Source organism: Boleophthalmus pectinirostris, unplaced genomic scaffold, assembly GCF_026225935.1.
Source record: "Boleophthalmus pectinirostris isolate CB_2022bp ecotype Guang Dong unplaced genomic scaffold, ASM2622593v1 HiC_scaffold_15, whole genome shotgun sequence".
NCBI classification, from domain to species: Eukaryota; Metazoa; Chordata; class Actinopteri; order Gobiiformes; family Gobiidae; genus Boleophthalmus; species Boleophthalmus pectinirostris.
The window spans coordinates 94,477-111,976 of NW_026571070.1; the positions used below are offsets into that span (position 1 = coordinate 94,477).

General features: G+C 50.5%; 1 protein-coding gene across 1 annotated transcript in view; it reads right to left on the bottom strand.

The window, feature by feature from the left end:
- The window catches only part of LOC110159992 (TBC1 domain family member 10A), a 42,317-nt gene that overhangs the window by 9,328 nt on the left and 15,489 nt on the right, over positions 1-17,500 (bottom strand). Inside the window, 5 exon segments of the mRNA XM_055150742.1 lie at positions 3,006-3,120; positions 4,613-4,719; positions 4,804-4,911; positions 11,621-11,720; positions 17,088-17,371. Of these exon segments, the coding sequence (XP_055006717.1) occupies positions 3,006-3,120; positions 4,613-4,719; positions 4,804-4,911; positions 11,621-11,720; positions 17,088-17,371 (714 nt within the window).

A 17,500-nucleotide genomic window follows, 5' to 3' on the forward strand; every position in this document is an offset into this window, starting at 1 on the left:
GTGCCCTCTGTCCTGTCCCTCTGCCCCTGTGTCCCTCTGTCCTCTGCCCTCTGTCCTTCTCTGCCCCTCTGTCCTGTGCCCTCTGTCCTGTGCCCTCTGTCCGTCTGTCCTCCTCTGCCCTCTGTCCTGTGCCCTCTGTCCCCTCTGTCCTGTGCCCTCTGTCCTCTGTCCTGTGCCCTCTGCCCTGTGTCCTCTGCCCTCTGTCCTGTGTCCTGTGCCCCTCTGTCCTGTGCCCTCTGCCCTCTGTCCTGTGCCCTCTGTCCTGTGCCCTCTGCCCTCTGTCCTGTGTCCTCTGTCCTGTGCCCTCTGTCCTGTGCCCTCTGTCCTCTGCCCTCTGTCCTGTGCCCTCTGTCCTCTGTCCTGTGTCCTCTGTCCTGTGCCCTCTGTCCTGTGTCCTGTGCCTCTGTCCTCTGTCCTGTGTCCTCTGTCCTGTGCCCTCTGTCCTCTGTCCTGTGCCCTCTGTCCTGTGTCCTGTGCCCTCTGTCCTCTGCCCTGTGTCCTCTGTCCTGTGTCCTCTGTCCTGTGCCCTCTGTCCTGTGCCCTCTGTCCTGTGCCCTGTGTCCCTGTGTCCTCTGTCCTGTGCCCTCTGTCCTGTGTCCTGTGCCCTCTGTCCTGTGTCCTCTGTCCTGTCCTCTGTCCTGTGTCCCTCTGTCCTCTGTCCTGTCCTGTCCTGTGTCCCTCTGTCCTGTGTCCCTCTGTCCTGTGTCCTCTGCCCTCTCCTCTGTCCTGTGTCCTCTGTGTGCCCTCTGTCCTGTGTCCTCTGTCCTGTCCCTGTCCTGTCCCTGTGTCCTGTGCCCTCTGTCCTGTGTGTCCTGTCCCTGTGTCCTGTGCCCTCTGTCCTGTGTCCCTCTGTCCTCTGTGTCCCTCTCCTGTCCTCTGTCCTGTGCCCTCTGTCCTGTGCCTCCTGTGCCTGTGTCCTCTGTCCTGTGCCCTGTCTGTCCTGTGTCCTGTGTGCCCTCTGTCCTGTGCCCTCTGTCCTCTGTCCTGTCCTGTGTCCTCTGTCCTGTGTCCTCTGCCCTGTCCTGTCCTCTGTGTCCTCTGTCCTGTGTCTGTCCTGTGTCCTGTGCCCTCTGTCCTGTGCCTGTGTCTGTGTCCCTCTGTCCTGTGCCCTCTGTCCTCTGTCCTGTGTCCTGTGTCCTGTGCCCTCTGTCCTCTGTCCTGTGTCCTGTGCCCTCTGTCCTGTGCTGTCCTGTGTCCTCTGTCCTGTGTCCCTCTGTCCTCTGTCCTGTGCCCTCTGTCCTGTGTCCTCTGCCCTCTGTCCTGTGTCTGTGCCCTCTGTCCTGTCCTGTCCTGCCTGTCCTGTGCCCTCTGTCCTGTGTCCTCTGTCCTGTGTCCTCTGTCCTGTCCTCCTGTGTCCTGTGTCCTCTGTCCTGTGTCCTGTGCCCTCTGTCCTGTGTCCTCTGTCCTGTGTCCTCTGTCCTGTGTCCCTCTGTCCCTCTGTCCTGTGCCTCTGCCTGTGCCCTCTGTCCTGTGCCCTCTGTCCTGTGTCCTCTGTCCTGTGCCCTCTGTCCTGTTTCCTGTGTCCTGTGCCTTCTGCCCTCTGTCCTGTGCCCTCTGTCCTGTGTCCTCTGTCCTGTGCCCTCTGTCCTGTCCTGTGCCCTCTGTCCTGTGTCCTGTGTCCTCTGTCCTGTCTCCCTCCTGCCCTGTGTCCTGTGCCCTCTGTCCTCTGTCCTCTGTCCTGTGCCCTCTGTCCTGTGTCCTGTGCCCCTCTGTCCTGTGTCCTCTGTCCTGTGCCCTCTGTCCTCTGTCCTGTGCCCTCTGTTCTGTGTCCTGTGCCCTCTGTCCTGTGCCCTCTGCCCCTCTGTCCTGTGCCCTCTGTCCTGTGTCCTGTGCCCTGTGTCCTCTGTCCTGTGTCCTGTGCCCTCTGTCCTGTGTCCTCTGTCCTGTGTCCTGTGTCCTGTGCCCTCTGTCCTGTGCCCTCTGTCCTGTGTCCTCTGTCCTGTGTCCTGTGCCCTCTGTCCTGTGTCCCTCTGTGCCCTCTGTCCTGTGTCCTGTGTCCTCTGTCCTGTGCCCTCTGTCCTGTGTCCTGTGTCCTGTCCTGTGTCCTGTGCCTGTGCTGTCCTCTGTCCTCCTGTCCTGTGCCCTCTGTCCTGTGCCCTCTGTCCTCTGTCCTGTGTCCTCTGCCCCTCTGTCCTGTGTCCTCTGTCCTGTGTCCTCTGCCCTGTGCCCTCTGTCCTGTGTCCCTCTGTCCTGTGTCCTCTGTCCTTTGCCCTGTGCCCTCTGTCCTGTGTCCTGTGCCCTCTGTCCTCTGTCCTGTGCCCTCTGTCCTGTGCCCTGTGTCCTCTGTCCTGTGTCCTCTGTCCTGTGTCCTCTGTCCTGTCCTCTGTCCTGTGTCCTGTCCTGTGTCCTCTGTCCTGTCCTGTCTGTCCTCTGTCCTGTGTCCTCTGTGTCCTCTGTCCTGTGTCCTGTGTCCTCTGTCCTCTGTCCTGTTGTCCTCTGTCCTCTGTCCTCTGTCCTCTGTCCTCTGTCCTGTCCTCTGTCCTGTGTCCTTGTCCTGTCCCTCTGTCCTGTGTCCTCTGTCCTGTGTCCTGTGTCCTCTGTCCTGTGTCCTGTCCCTGTCTGTCCTCTGTCCTCTGTGTCCTCTGTCCTGTTCCTCTGTCCTGTGTCCTCTGTCCTCTGTCCTCTGTGTCCTCTGTCCTGTGTCCTCTGTCCTGTGTCCTCTGTCTGTCCTGTCTGTCCTCTGTCCTGTCCTGTGTCCTGTGTCCTCTGTCCTCTGTCCTGTCCTGTGTCCTCTGTCCTGTGTCCTGTGTCCCCTCTGTCCTCTGTTCCTGTCCTGTCCTCTGTCCTGTGTCCTCTGTCCTGTGTCCCTCTGTCCTGTGTCCTGTGTCCTCTCTGTCCTCTGTCCTCTGTCCTGTGTCCTCTGTCCTGTGTCCTGTGTCTCTGTGTCCTGTGCCTCTGTCCTCTGTCCTCTGTCCTGTGCCCTCTGTCCTGTGTCCTGTGTCCTCTGTCCTCTGTCCTCTGTCCTGTGTCCTCTGTCCTCTGTCCTGTGTCCTGTGTCCTCTCACCTCAGCGGGCATGTGCATGAGCAGCACGGCGGCCACAGGAGCCTGGGCCTGGCAGTATCCCTCGTCTGGTTTGTAAACCGTGTAGGCCTTCAGGATCCGGAACAGGTCCTGCTGCCTGAGAACAACACAGACCCAGATCAGGACCAGAACACAAACACACAGACACAGACACAAACACAGACACAGACACAACACAGACACAAACACAAACACACAAACACAGACACACAAACACACACACACAACACAAACACAGACACACACAAACACAGACACACAAACACACAACACACAGACACAACACACACACACAACACACAACACAGACACACAAACACACAGACACAGACACAAACACAAACACACAAACACAGACACACAAACACACAGAACACAAACACAACACACAACACACACACAGACACACAAACACAGACACAGACACACAACACAGACACACAAACACACAAACACAGACACACAAACACAGACACAAACACACAGACACACAAACACAGAAACAAACACACAAACACAAACACACAAACACAGACACACAAACACAGACACACAAACACAGACACAAACACAGACACAAACACAGACACACACAGACACACAAACACAGACACACAAACACACAAACACACAGACACACAACACAGACACACAACACAGAAACAAACACAGACACACAAACACAGACAAACAAACACAAACACACAAACACAGACACAAACACACAAACACAGACACACACAAACACAGACATACAAACACAAACACACAAACACAGACACACAAACACAAACACACAAACACAGACACAAAAACACAAACACACAAACACAGACACACAAACACAGACACAAACACACAAACACAGACACACACAAACACAGACATACAAACACAAACACACAAACACAGACACAAACACAAACACACAAACACAGACACACAAACACAGACACAAACACACAGACACACAAACACAGACACACAAAACACAGACACAAACACACAAACACACACAGACACACAAACACAGACACACAAACACAGACACAAACACACAAACACAGACACACAAACACACAAACACAGACACACAAACACAAACACACAAACACAGACACAAACACAGACACACAAACACAGACACAAACACAAAAACACAAACACAGACACACAAACACAGACACAAACACACAAACACAGACACAAACACACACACAGAGACACACAAACACAGACACACAAACACACAGACACACAAACACACAAACACAGACACACAAACACACACACACACACAGACACACAAACACAGACACAAACACACAAACACAAACACAAACACACAAACACAGACACACAAACACACACACACACACAGACACAGACTGGGTTCAGTCCCGTTCAGTCCTGGTTCAGTCCCACTTCAATCCGGCTTCAGTCACCTGGTTTAGACCCAGTCCAGTCCCGCTTTATTCCCGGTCCAGTCCCGGTCTAGTCTTGGTCCAGTCCTGCTTTAGTCCCGCTTTAGTCCCGCTTTATTCCCGGTCCAGTCCCGGTCCAGTCCCGGTTTAGTCCCAGTCCTGTACCCGTGTCCTCCTCGAGCGGCGAACATTTCGTGGAAGGGAAACTGTCGGTGCAGATCTTTCTCGATGATGTCCAACCACTTGGCCTCCCCCTGCTCCCGCTCCAGCTCCTGCACACACACACAGTCAGATGCCCTCCCCGTGCCTCAGATGCCCTCCCTGTGCCTCAGATCGCCTCAGATGCCCTCCCGTACCTGGAACTTGCCGGGGTTGTCCTGGAGGAGTTCTTGGCTGTTGGAGAGGAGCTGCCAGGCCTTGGCTCTGAGGGACGAGGGGATGCCCTTCCTGCAGCGCATCTTCACCTGAAACACAAACAGGAAGAACTCACGAGGAACTGAAACAGAACGAGCCGCCCACGACGACTCAGAAGGAAAGAAGATTAAAATCACAAACGGTTTAAATCTAAAGGAAGGTTTTAAGTAGAGTTGTGTGATATTACAGCATTTCAGTTTACTGTCATGTCAAAACAAAACAACAGTATCAGTTTCATCACCGTCATTAAAAAAATCTGCAGAGTATAAAGACCTGATGTAATAATATTATAATTTACTGATATCTAAAAGTGTTTGCTCAGCACAAATGAATGTGTGTTTGTATTTTCAGTTTAATGCATCACAATTTAAATCTAATAGTGTTTATATTGTTTCTTGGGGAGACGACGTTCGATTAGTTTCGTTCTGTTCTTGTTCTCACGTGACGCTCGTAAAACCAAGACAAGACACAAGTCCGACCGCGAGAGAGTTGGTCCCCCCAAAAATACTCGTACTTCTGCAGTTTGGCAGCGTTTTGGCTTCAGGACACATTTGTTTATGTTTTACAGAAACTAAACTTAAACCCGCGTGGCTCATTTGCATAAACTGTTAGTGCTGATAAAAACACATCTGCTGATGTGGTTCAATTTCTGTTGGACTAAAGGACACGACTCAGTGGAATATTAGTTGTTTTTTTTCAGTGACAGAGGATGTTCTGCTGACGGTGAGTCTGTTCTGTTTGTGTCGCGTTGGAGACAGTTCGTGTTTTAACTTTTCAGAGATTATGGGCCTGGCTCCACTGCATGTGTGGATTTCACCCTACACGAGCGTAAAAACTGAAACTTTTGGACGTGTGACTTTTAGAATTCATGGAAAGTGAATGAGGGCGGCTCCACTGTTCGCTCTAGATGCTCTAGACCAGAGGTGTTCACACTTTTTCATCATGTGAGCTTCTTACAAAATGACCAAGTCAAAATGATCGACCTGATACAAAGTCAAACAAACTGCACTGAAACACTCTGTGCCCTTTTCTGGACCCTCCCCCACAGTTTGAGAACCTCTTCTTTAAGAGAACTTCCTCTGGCACTTTACACAAAACTGTGAAAAAAGTGAAGGAAGATTTTTAAACCTGTTTTTTAAAGTTCCAAACTGGAGTTTCATTCTTTTGTGGTTTTGCAGTGATATTTACCAGCCTCTGCACGTTTACCAAACCAAACGCACATCGTGACAAACACAGATGCATTTGTCACTTTTGTTAGACAAACTTCAGCCAAATGTGGCAGTAGGTCTGTTCTGTAGATCCGCTCTATGCTGTAGACCTGCTTTGTGCCAACACTGGAACACAAATTTAGACTGGTTTTTGCTTCACGTTTGGTCTTGTTCTTCTAATCAGCCGCACTGTGGGAGGGGCTTGTGTTGGCTGTACGCAGGAAGGAGCGAGAGCGTGAAAAGGCGAGGGGCGGCGTGCTGACGTGAGGCAGGTGGACAGGTAGGATGTTTAGGAAGTTGAACCTGCCCTGTGATGCACGCTGGTACACGAGGGCACACGCTGTCGCAGACGAGCCGTGCATAGGGAGCGTGTGTGTTTGTGATGCGCCGTAGAGTCTCCGCGGGTTTCAAATGAGCGCACAGGCCGAACTGAGACGCCCCACACGCTCCTGCACCCGCTACAAGTTTATTACCAACAGCAGCGGCCGGAATGAAATATGATCACACTTGTTGAGTGTCAGACCTCGAGTGAGAGACAAGACCGAGTCCAAACACGAGTCCAAACACGAGACACGACGATCTACCCACACGACCTTGGAGATCAACTGGTAGATCGAGATCGACATATTGAGCACCACTGATCTAGACGCTCTAGATGCACGTCTGGAGCAGCACGTCCTGTGTGCGGATATTTCAGAAAATAAGATCCATCGTATTTTTTGACTCTTTTGGCGTGTATCCCCATCAAAATCCACAGATTGTATTTGCGGTTTTACATCAGCACATCGAGCTCCTGGGGCAGATCTGTGTCGTGTGAAAGAGCCCAGTACTAATAAGAGCTTTAAAATGTCCTTTTGAAACGGTGTGTTTGTGGTGGTGAGTCTGTACAGAAGGTAAATACAAGTGTGTTCTGTTAGTTTCTTTGTGGACCTGATACAAACGACTAAACGCCTCAGTCCAGTTTGATCGTCTTTACACTGACAAACAGAGTCAGAGCTGCGCGTGTTCGTCCTGCTGCAGCTTCAGGTGGAGTCGTCTTCACGTTGACGTGCGGCTGTGGTTTTGTGAGGTTTAAGTCTGCAGGTCGTACACACAGACCGGACCTCGGTGCGGCTTTGTGGTTTACTGAAGTCGTAGTAAAACTTTTCAGTAATACAGTAATGCCGTACACGCCGGTAAAATCCTGAGACGGTTTCACAGTATCAACATTTGGACACCTCCCAACACTAGTTTAAAGTGTTATTTTCCTCCATGTGTTAGAGTAAAATCAGAACAGATTTATTGTAAAAGCAGCTCCTGACGTCAAACTAAGTCCTCTGTGTTCTGCCTTTTATTGTCCGAGAATCAGGAAATGCACTGTTAGCATTCTTGTCCCTGGTTTAGTCCTGATTTAGTCCTTGTTTAGTCCTGGTTTAAACCTGGTTTAGTCTTGGTTCAATCTTGGTTAAGTCCTGGTTTTACTCTTTGTTTCAGTACTGGTTTAGTTCTGGTTTAGTCCTGGTTTAGTCCTGGTTCAGACCTGGTTTTGTCCTGGTTCAGACCTGGTTTAGACCTGGTTTAGACCTGGTTTAGACCTGGTTTTGTCCTGGTTTTGTCCTGGTTTTGTCCTGGTTTAGACCTGGTTTAGACCTGGTTTAGACCTGGTTTAGACCTGGTTTAGTCCTGGTTTAGTCCTGGTTTAGACCTGGTTTAGTCCTGGTTTAGTCCTGGTTTAGACCTGGTTTAGACCTGGTTTAGTCCTGGTTTAGTCCTGGTTCAGACCTGGTTTAGACCTGGTTTAGACCTGGTTTAGACCTGGTTTAGTCCTGGTTCAGACCTGGTTTAGTCCTGGTTTAGACCTGGTTTAGACCTGGTTTAGACCTGGTTTCAGACCTGGTTTAGTCCTGGTTTAGACCTGGTTCAGACCTGGTTTAGACCTGGTTTAGACCTGGTTCAGACCTGGTTCAGACCTGGTTTAGACCTGGTTCAGACCTGGTTTAGACCTGGTTTAGTCCTGGTTCAGACCTGGTTTAGTCCTGGTTTAGACCTGGTTTAGACCTGGTTTAGACCTGGTTCAGACCTGGTTTAGACCTGGTTCAGACCTGGTTCAGACCTGGTCCTGGTTTAGACCTGGTTTAGACCTGGTTCAGACCTGGTTTAGACCTGGTTTTAGACCTGGTTTAGACCTGGTTCAGACCTGGTTTAGACCTCCTGGTTTAGACCTGGTTCAGACCTGGTTCAGACCTGGTTTAGACCTGGTTCAGACCTGGTTTAGACCTGGTTCCCTGGTTCAGACCTGGTTTAGACCCGGTTCAGACCTGGTTCAGACCTGGTTTAGACCTGGTTTAGTCCTGGTTTAGTCCTGGTTTAGACCTGGTTCAGACCTGGTTCAGACCTGGTTCAGACCTGGTTTAGACCTGGTTTAGACCTGGTTTAGTCCTGGTTTAGACCTGGTTCAGACCTGGTTCAGACCTGGTTCAGACCTGGTTCAGACCTGGTTTAGACCTGGTTTAGACCTGGTTTCAGACCTGGTTTAGACCTGGTTCAGACCTGGTTCAGACCTGGTTCAGACCTGGTTCAGACCTGGTTTAGACCTGGTTTAGACCTGGTTTAGACCTGGTTCAGACCTGGTTTAGTCCTGGTTTAGACCTGGTTCAGACCTGGTTCAGACCTGGTTCAGACCTGGTTTAGACCTGGTTTCAGACCTGGTTCAGACCTGGTTTAGACCTGGTTCAGACCTGGTTCAGACCTGGTTTAGACCTGGTTTAGACCTGGTTCGGACCTGGTTCAGACCTGGTTCAGACCTGGTTTAGACCTGGTTCAGACCTGGTTCAGACCTGGTTTAGACCTGGTTCAGACCTGGTTTAGACCTGGTTTAGACCTGGACTCTGGACTCTAAACGTTGTGTAAAGTGTTTTTAAATCTCCATGGTGAATAATGTGGAGACTCTGAAAGCAGAAGATCAGAGAGGAACAACTTTACAAACCGTTTACAGTGAACTAGTTCTGTTTTTTAATGTTTTTTAAGACAGAAAAGACCAGGTAGAGCGGCTCTAAGTCCACGGGAACAGACCCGGAGAGCCTGTGGTGACGGGGAGGTCGGGTTAAACTGTTGTGGCTCCAGGTGCAGAAGGAAGTGACTCAGGACGCTAAAAATACGACGAAAGACAATGAGTGGAAACAAGAAACAAGAAACACAACACACGATGGACTGGTCCAGACCTGGTTTAGTCCTGGTTTTAGACCTGGTTTAGACCTGCTTTAGTCTTGGTTTAGTCCTGGTTTTAGACCTGGTCCAGACCTGGTTTAGTCCTGATTCAAACCTGGTTCAGATCTGGTTTAGTCCTGGTGTAGACCAGGTCTAGACCAGATTTAGATCTAGTTTAGACCTTAGTCTTGGTTTAGTCCTGGTTTAGTCTTGGTTTTAGGCCCATCGTGCTTCGTGTTGAACAGCTTTTTTCCGCGGTGGTTCATTTTTGCAATTATTGCAACTGCAGACGTTTAATCTCTGAAAAGTTTCACCTGAACCAACACGACAGAAACACAGAACAGACTCACCATCAGCAGAACACCCCTCTGACACAGAGAGAACACCCCTCTGACACAGAGAGAACACCCCTCTGTCACACAGAGAGAACACCCCTCTGACACACAGAGAGAACACCCCTCTGACACAGAGAGAACACCCCTCTGACACAGAGAGAACACCCCTCTGACACAGAGAGAACACCCCTCTGACACAGAGAGAGAACACCCCTCTGTCACACAGAGAGAACACCCCTCTGACACACAGAGAGAACACCCCTCTGACACAGAGAGAACACCCCTCTGACACAGAGAGAACACCCCTCTGTCACACAGAGAGAACACCCCTCTGTCACACAGAGAGAACACCCCTCTGACACACAGAGAGAACACCCTCTGACACAGAGAGAACACCCCTCTGACACACAGAGAGAACACCCCTCTGACACAGAGAGAACACCCTCTGTCACACAGAGAGAACACCCCTCTGACACACAGAGAGAAACCCCTCTGACACAGAGAGAGACACCCCTCTGACACACAGAGAGAACACCCTCTGACACAGAGAGAACACTCCCTCTGTCACACAGAGAGAACACCCCTCTGTCACAGAGAGAACACCCTCTGTCACACAGAGAACACCCTCTGACACAGAGAGAACACCCCTCTGTCACAGAGAGAACACCCCTCTGACACACAGAGAGAACACCCCTCTGACACAGAGAGAACACCCCTCTGTCACAGAGAGAGAACAACCCCTCTGTCACACAGAGAGAACACCCCTCTGTCACACAGAGAGAACACCCCTCTGACACAGAGAGAACACCCCTCTGTCACACAGAGAGAACACCCCCTCTGTCACAGAGAGAACACCCCTCTGACACACAGAGAGAACACCCCTCTGACGCAGAGAGAACACCCCTCTGACACAGAGAGAACACCCCTCACCACCTCTGTCACACAGAGAGAACACCCTCTGTCACACAGAGAGAACACCCCTCTGTCAGAGAGAACACCTCTGTCACAGAGAGAACACCCCTCTGACACACAGAGAGAACACCCCTCTGTCACAGAGAGAGAACACCCCTCTGTCACAGAGAGAACACCCCTCTGACACAGAGAGAAACACCCTCTGACACAGACCTCTGACACAGAGAGAACACCCCTCTGACGCAGAGAGAACACCCCTCTGTCACACAGAGAGAACACCCCTGTCACACAGACAGAGAGAACACCCTCTGACACAGAGAGAACACCCTCTGTCACAGAGAGAACACCCCTCTGACACACAGAGAGAACACCCCTCTGTCACACAGAGAGAACACCCCTCTGACACACAGAGAGAAACACCCCTCTGTCACACAGAGAGAACACCCCTCTGTCACAGAGAGAACACCCCTCTGACACAGAGAGAACACCCCTCTGACACAGAGAGAACACTCATATTCCACTGTGTCCTTTAGTCCAACACAAACTGAACCACATCAGACACAAGAAACAACAGTTTTTATCACACATGAGTTTATGCAAATGAATCATGTGATTTAAGTTTAGTTTGTGTAAAACTTAAACAAATGTGTCAAAGCTGCACAGACACAGAAACAACGAGTGTGGACGCAGATCATTTCTGATACAGTGATTTGTTTCGGTGTAAACATGACCCTGTGGTGACCCTGTGATGACCCTGTGACCCTGTGGTGACCCTGTGATGACCCTGTGACCCTGTGGTGACCCTGTGGTGACCCTGTGACCCTGTGGTGACCCTGTGACCCTGTGTGACCCTGTGACCCTGTGGTGACCCTGTGGTGACCCTGTGGTGACCCTGTGGTGACCCTGTGGTGACCCTGTGGTGACCCTGTGGTGACCCTGTGGTGACCCTGTGACCCTGTGTGACCCTGTGACCCTGTGGTGACCCTGTGACCCTGTGGTGACCCTGTGACGACCCTGTGGTGACCCTGTGACCCTGTGGTGACCCTGTGACCCTGTGGTGACCCTGTGACGACCCTGTGGTGACCCTGTGACCCTGTGGTGACGTGTTGGACTCTCACCTTCTGGAACCGATGTTTGACCCATTTGTCCCAGTGGTTAAACATGTCGAGCCACTTCATCTCCCTCTGACGAGAAACCTCCACACGCACCTCCTTCTCCCTGAAACACACGCAGAACAATCAAACACACACAGAACAATCAACACACACACACAGAACAATCAACACACACACACAGAACAATCAACACACACACACAGAACACACACACACACACACACAGAACAATCAACACACACACAGAACACACACAGAACAATCAACACACACACAGAACACACACAGAACAATCAACACACGCAGAACAATCAACACACACAGAACAATCAAACACACACAGAACACACACAGAACAATCAACACACACAGAACAATCAACACACACACAGAACACACACACAGAACAATCAACACACACACACAGAACAATCAACACACACACAGAACAATCAACACACACAGAACAATCAACACACACACAGAACAATCAACACACACACACAGAACAATCAAACACATACGCAGAACAATCAAACACACACACAGAACAATCAACACACACACAGAACACACACAGAACAATCAACACACACACACAGAACAATCAACACACACACAGAACACACACACAGAACAATCAACACACACACACAGAACAATCACACACACACAGACACACACACAGAACATCAACACACACACAGACACAATCAACACACACACAGAACATCAACACACACACACACAGAACAATCACACACACAGAACAATCAACACACACACAGAACAATCAACACACACACAGAACACACACAGAACAATCAACACACACACAGAACAATCAACACACACACAGAACACACACAGAACAATCAACACACACACAGAACAATCAACACACACAGAACAATCAACACACACACACAGAACAATCAACACACACACAGAACAATCAACACACACACACACAGAACAATCAACACACACACACAGAACAATCAACACACACACAGAACACACACAGAACAATCAACACACACACAGAACAATCAACACACACACACACAGAACAATCAACACACACACACAGAACAATCAACACACACACAGAACACACACAGAACAATCAACACACACACACAGAACAATCAACACACACACAGAACACACAGAACAATCAAACACACACAGAACAATCAACACACACACAGAACAATCAAACACATACGCAGAACAATCAAACACACACACAGAACAATCAAACACACACACACACAGAACAATCAACACACACACACACAGAACACACACAGAACAATCAAACACACACGCAGAACAATCAACACACACGCAGAACAATCAACACACACACACACAGAACAATCAACACACACACAGAACAATCAACACACACACAGAACAATCAACATACACACACAGAACAATCAACACACACACACAGAACAATCAACACACACACAGAACACACACAGAACAATCAAACACACACACAGAACAATCAACACACACACAGAACACACACAGAACAATCAAACACACACACAGAACAATCAAACACACACACACACAGAACAATCAACACACACACACACAGAACAATCAACACACACAGAACAATCAACACACACACAGAACAATCAACACACACACAGAACACACACAGAACAATCAACACACACACACAGAACAATCAACACACACACAGAACACACAGAACAATCAAACACACACACAGAACAATCAAACACATACGCAGAACAATCAAACACACACACAGAACAATCAAACACACACACACAGAACAATCAAACACACACAGAACAATCAACACACACAGAACAATCAACACACACACAGAACACACACAGAACAATCAAACACACACACAGAACAATCAAACACATACGCAGAACAATCAAACACACACACAGAACAATCAACACACACACACAGAACAATCAAACACACACGCAGAACAATCAACACACACAGAACAATCAACACACACACAGAACAATCAAACACACACACAGATCAATCAACACACACACAGAACAATCAAACACACACACAGAACACACGCAGAACAATCAACACACACACAGAACAATCAACACACACACACAGAACAATCAAACACACACACACACAACACACACAGAACACACACAGAACAATCAAACATGCGCAGGTTTCACTCTGGTGATTTTACACGTTTATGTTTGTTCTTCTGTTCTTGTTCATGTTTGAGCTCAGGTCATGACCTGAAGGACCAGAGAATGTGTGGACATAAAAACCGTGTCCTGTTCCTGTCCCGAGACGCAGACGAGACGAGATGCAGACGAGACGCAGACGCAGACGAGACGAGACGCAGACGAAGACGTGACGCAGACGAGACGCAAACGAGATGCAGATGAGACGAGACGCAGACGAGACGCAGACGAGACGCAAATGAGACGAGACGCAGACGAGACGCAGACGAGACGCAGACGAAGACGTGACGCAAATGAGATGCAGACGAGACGTGACGCAGACGAGACGCAGACGAGACGCAAATGAGACGAGACGCAGACGAGATGCAGACGAGACGCAGACGAGACGCAGACGAGACGCAAATGAGACGAGACGCAGACGAGATGCAGACGAGACGCAGACGAGACGCAGATGAGATGCAGACGCAGACGTGACGCAGACGAGACGCAGACGAGACGCAGACGAGATGCAGACGAAGACGTGACGCAGACGAGACGCAAACGAGATGCAGACGAGACGTGACGCAGACGAGACGCAGACGAGACGCAAATGAGACGAGACGCAGACGAGATGCAGACGAGACGCAGACGAGACGCAGATGAGACGAGACGCAGACGAGACGCAGATGAGACGAGACGCAGATGAGACGCAGATGAGACGAGACGCAGACGTGATGCAGACGAGACGCAGATGAGACGCAGACGTGACGCAGACGAGACGCAGACGAGACGCAGACGAGACGCAGACGAAGACGTGACGCAGACGAGACGCAAACGAGATGCAGACGAGACGTGACGCAGACGAGACGCAAATGAGACGAGACGCAGACGAGATGCAGACGAGACGCGACGAGATGAGACGCAGATGAGACGAGACGCAGATGAGACGAGACGCAGACGTGATGCAGACGAGACGCAGACGTGACGCAAACAAGATGCAGACGAGACATGACGCAGACGAGACGCAGACGAGATGCAAATGAGACGAGACGCAGACGAGATGCAGACGAGACGCAGATGAGACGCAGATGAGACGAGACGCAGACGTGATGCAGACGAGACGAGACGCAGACGAGACGCAGATGAGACGCAGACGTGATGCAGACGAGACGAGACGCAGACGAGACGCAGATGAGATGAGACGCAGACGTGATGCAGACGAGACGAGACACAGACGAGACGCAGACGAGAGACGCAAATGAGACGAGACGCAGACGAGATGCAGACGAGACGCAGACGAGACGAGCAGATGAGACGCAGATGAGACGCAGATGAGACGCAGATGAGACGAGACGCAGACGTGATGCAGACGAGACGCAGATGAGACGCAGACGTGACGCAGACGAGACGCAGACGAGACGCAGACGAGACGCAGACGAAGACGTGACGCAGACGAGACGCAAACGAGATGCAGACGAGACGTGACGCAGACGAGACGCAAATGAGACGAGACGCAGACGAGATGCAGACGAGACGCAGACGAGACGCAGATGAGACGCAGATGAGACGCAGATGATGAGACGAGACGCAGACGTGATGCAGACGAGACGCAGACGTGACGCAAACAAGATGCAGACGAGACATGACGCAGACGAGACGCAGACGAGACGCAGACGAGATGCAAATGAGACGAGACGCAGACGAGATGCAGACGAGACGCAGATGAGACGCAGATGAGACGAGACGCAGACGTGATGCAGACGAGACGAGACGCAGACGAGACGCAGATGAGACGCAGACGTGATGCAGACGAGACGAGACGCAGACGAGACGCAGATGAGATGAGACGCAGACGTGATGCAGACGAGACGAGACACAGACGAGACGCAGATGAGACGAGACGCAGACGTGATGCAGACGAGACGAGACGCAGACGAGACGCAGACGAGACGCAGACGAGACGCAGACGAGACGCAGATGAGACGCAGACGCAGACGAGACGCAGACGAGACGCAGACGAGACGCAGATGAGACGCAGATGAGACGCAGACACAGACTCGTGAGTCTGATCACATCCTCTCTCTCTCTCTGGACGTCGTTTGTCTCTGTGGTGACACTCTTCCGGTGATGTGCTGCTGTCGGCGTGAGCTCGATTGTGATTGGCCGAGCTCGTTAAACGCTGCGGCGAGCGTTTCCGACGGCGCCAACGATCGATCGACATTTAATTATTCATGAGTTTGTGGAGCTCACGGAGCGTCGGCGTTTACAGAAGAGGAAAGTGTGACGCTCACACACTCAGAGACTCAGTGTGTGTGTGTGTCTCTGTGTGTGTCTGTGTGTGTGTCTCTGTGTGTGTGTGTGTGTGTGTGTCTCTGTGTGTGTGTGTCTCTGTGTGTGTGTGTGTGTCTCTGTGTGTGTGTGTGTCTCTGTGTGTGTGTGTGTGTGTGTGTGTCTCTGTGTGTGTGTGTGTGTCTCTGTGTGTGTGTGTGTGTGTGTCTGTGTGTGTGTCTCTGTGTGTGTCTCTGTGTGTGTGTGTGTGTCTCTGTGTGTGTGTGTGTGTCTCTGTGTGTGTGTGTGTGTCTCTGTGTGTGTGTGTGTCTCTGTGTGTGTGTGTGTGTGTGTCTCTGTGTGTGTGTCTGATGTCATTACAACATTCAGAAGCCGACGCTAACTGGAGGCACTGCTCTGTCTGAAACTCTGCGACTCAACTGTAATTTTATTTAAGGTAGTATTTATATAATGTGATAGTGTTGTGTTTCTCTTAAGGTAGTATTTCTCACCCGCTCTCGCTGTAGAGGTTTATATTTAAGGTAGTATTTCTGTAGTGTGTGATGTTTCTCTTAAGGCGGTATGACTCACCCGCTCTCGCTGTAGATGATTATATTTAAGGTAGTATTTGTACAGTGTGTGATGTTTCTCTTAAGGCGGTATGACTCACCCGCTCTCGCTGTAGATGTTTATATTTAAGGTAGTATTTGTACAGTGTGTGATGTTTCTCTTAAGGCGGTATGACTCACCCGCTCTCGCTGTAGAGGTTTATATTTAAGGTAGTATTTCTGTAGTGTGTGATGTTTCTCTTAAGGCGGTATGACTCACCCGCTCTCGCTGTAGAGGTTTATATTTAAGGTAGTATTTCTGTAGTGTGTCGTGTATCTCTTAAGACGGTATGACTCACCCGCTCTCGCTGTAGAGGTTTATATTTAAGGTAGTATTTGTACAGTGTGTCGTGTATCTCTTAAGGCGGTATGACTCACCCGCTCTCGCTGTACTGACTCCCGCCCAGGAAGCCGTACTTGTCGGTGCGTCGGACGGCGAGCCCGTTGATCTCGGAGTCTGAGCCCACGGAGCTGCCGTCCTCGCCCAGGCCGCTCAGGGACTCCATGGTGCCCGACATCAGACTCGCCGACTCCAGGTAGCTGAGGGTGTCCGGGGCGGGGGGGCGGGGCACGACGGGGTGCGGCGGGGGCGGGACGGGTGAGCCGGACGACATCGCCTCCTCCGGTTCGTTTATGACGGGGACACCGGGACTTCGCTCGGGCTGAAGAGACGCAAAAAACCATGATCATTACTCCATCGATTTATACGATATTTAAAGCTCCTGTATCGCACAAACGGATGAGAGTCATGAAGGTGTGTGGAGTTTATTTATTTTTTATGTATTTTATTG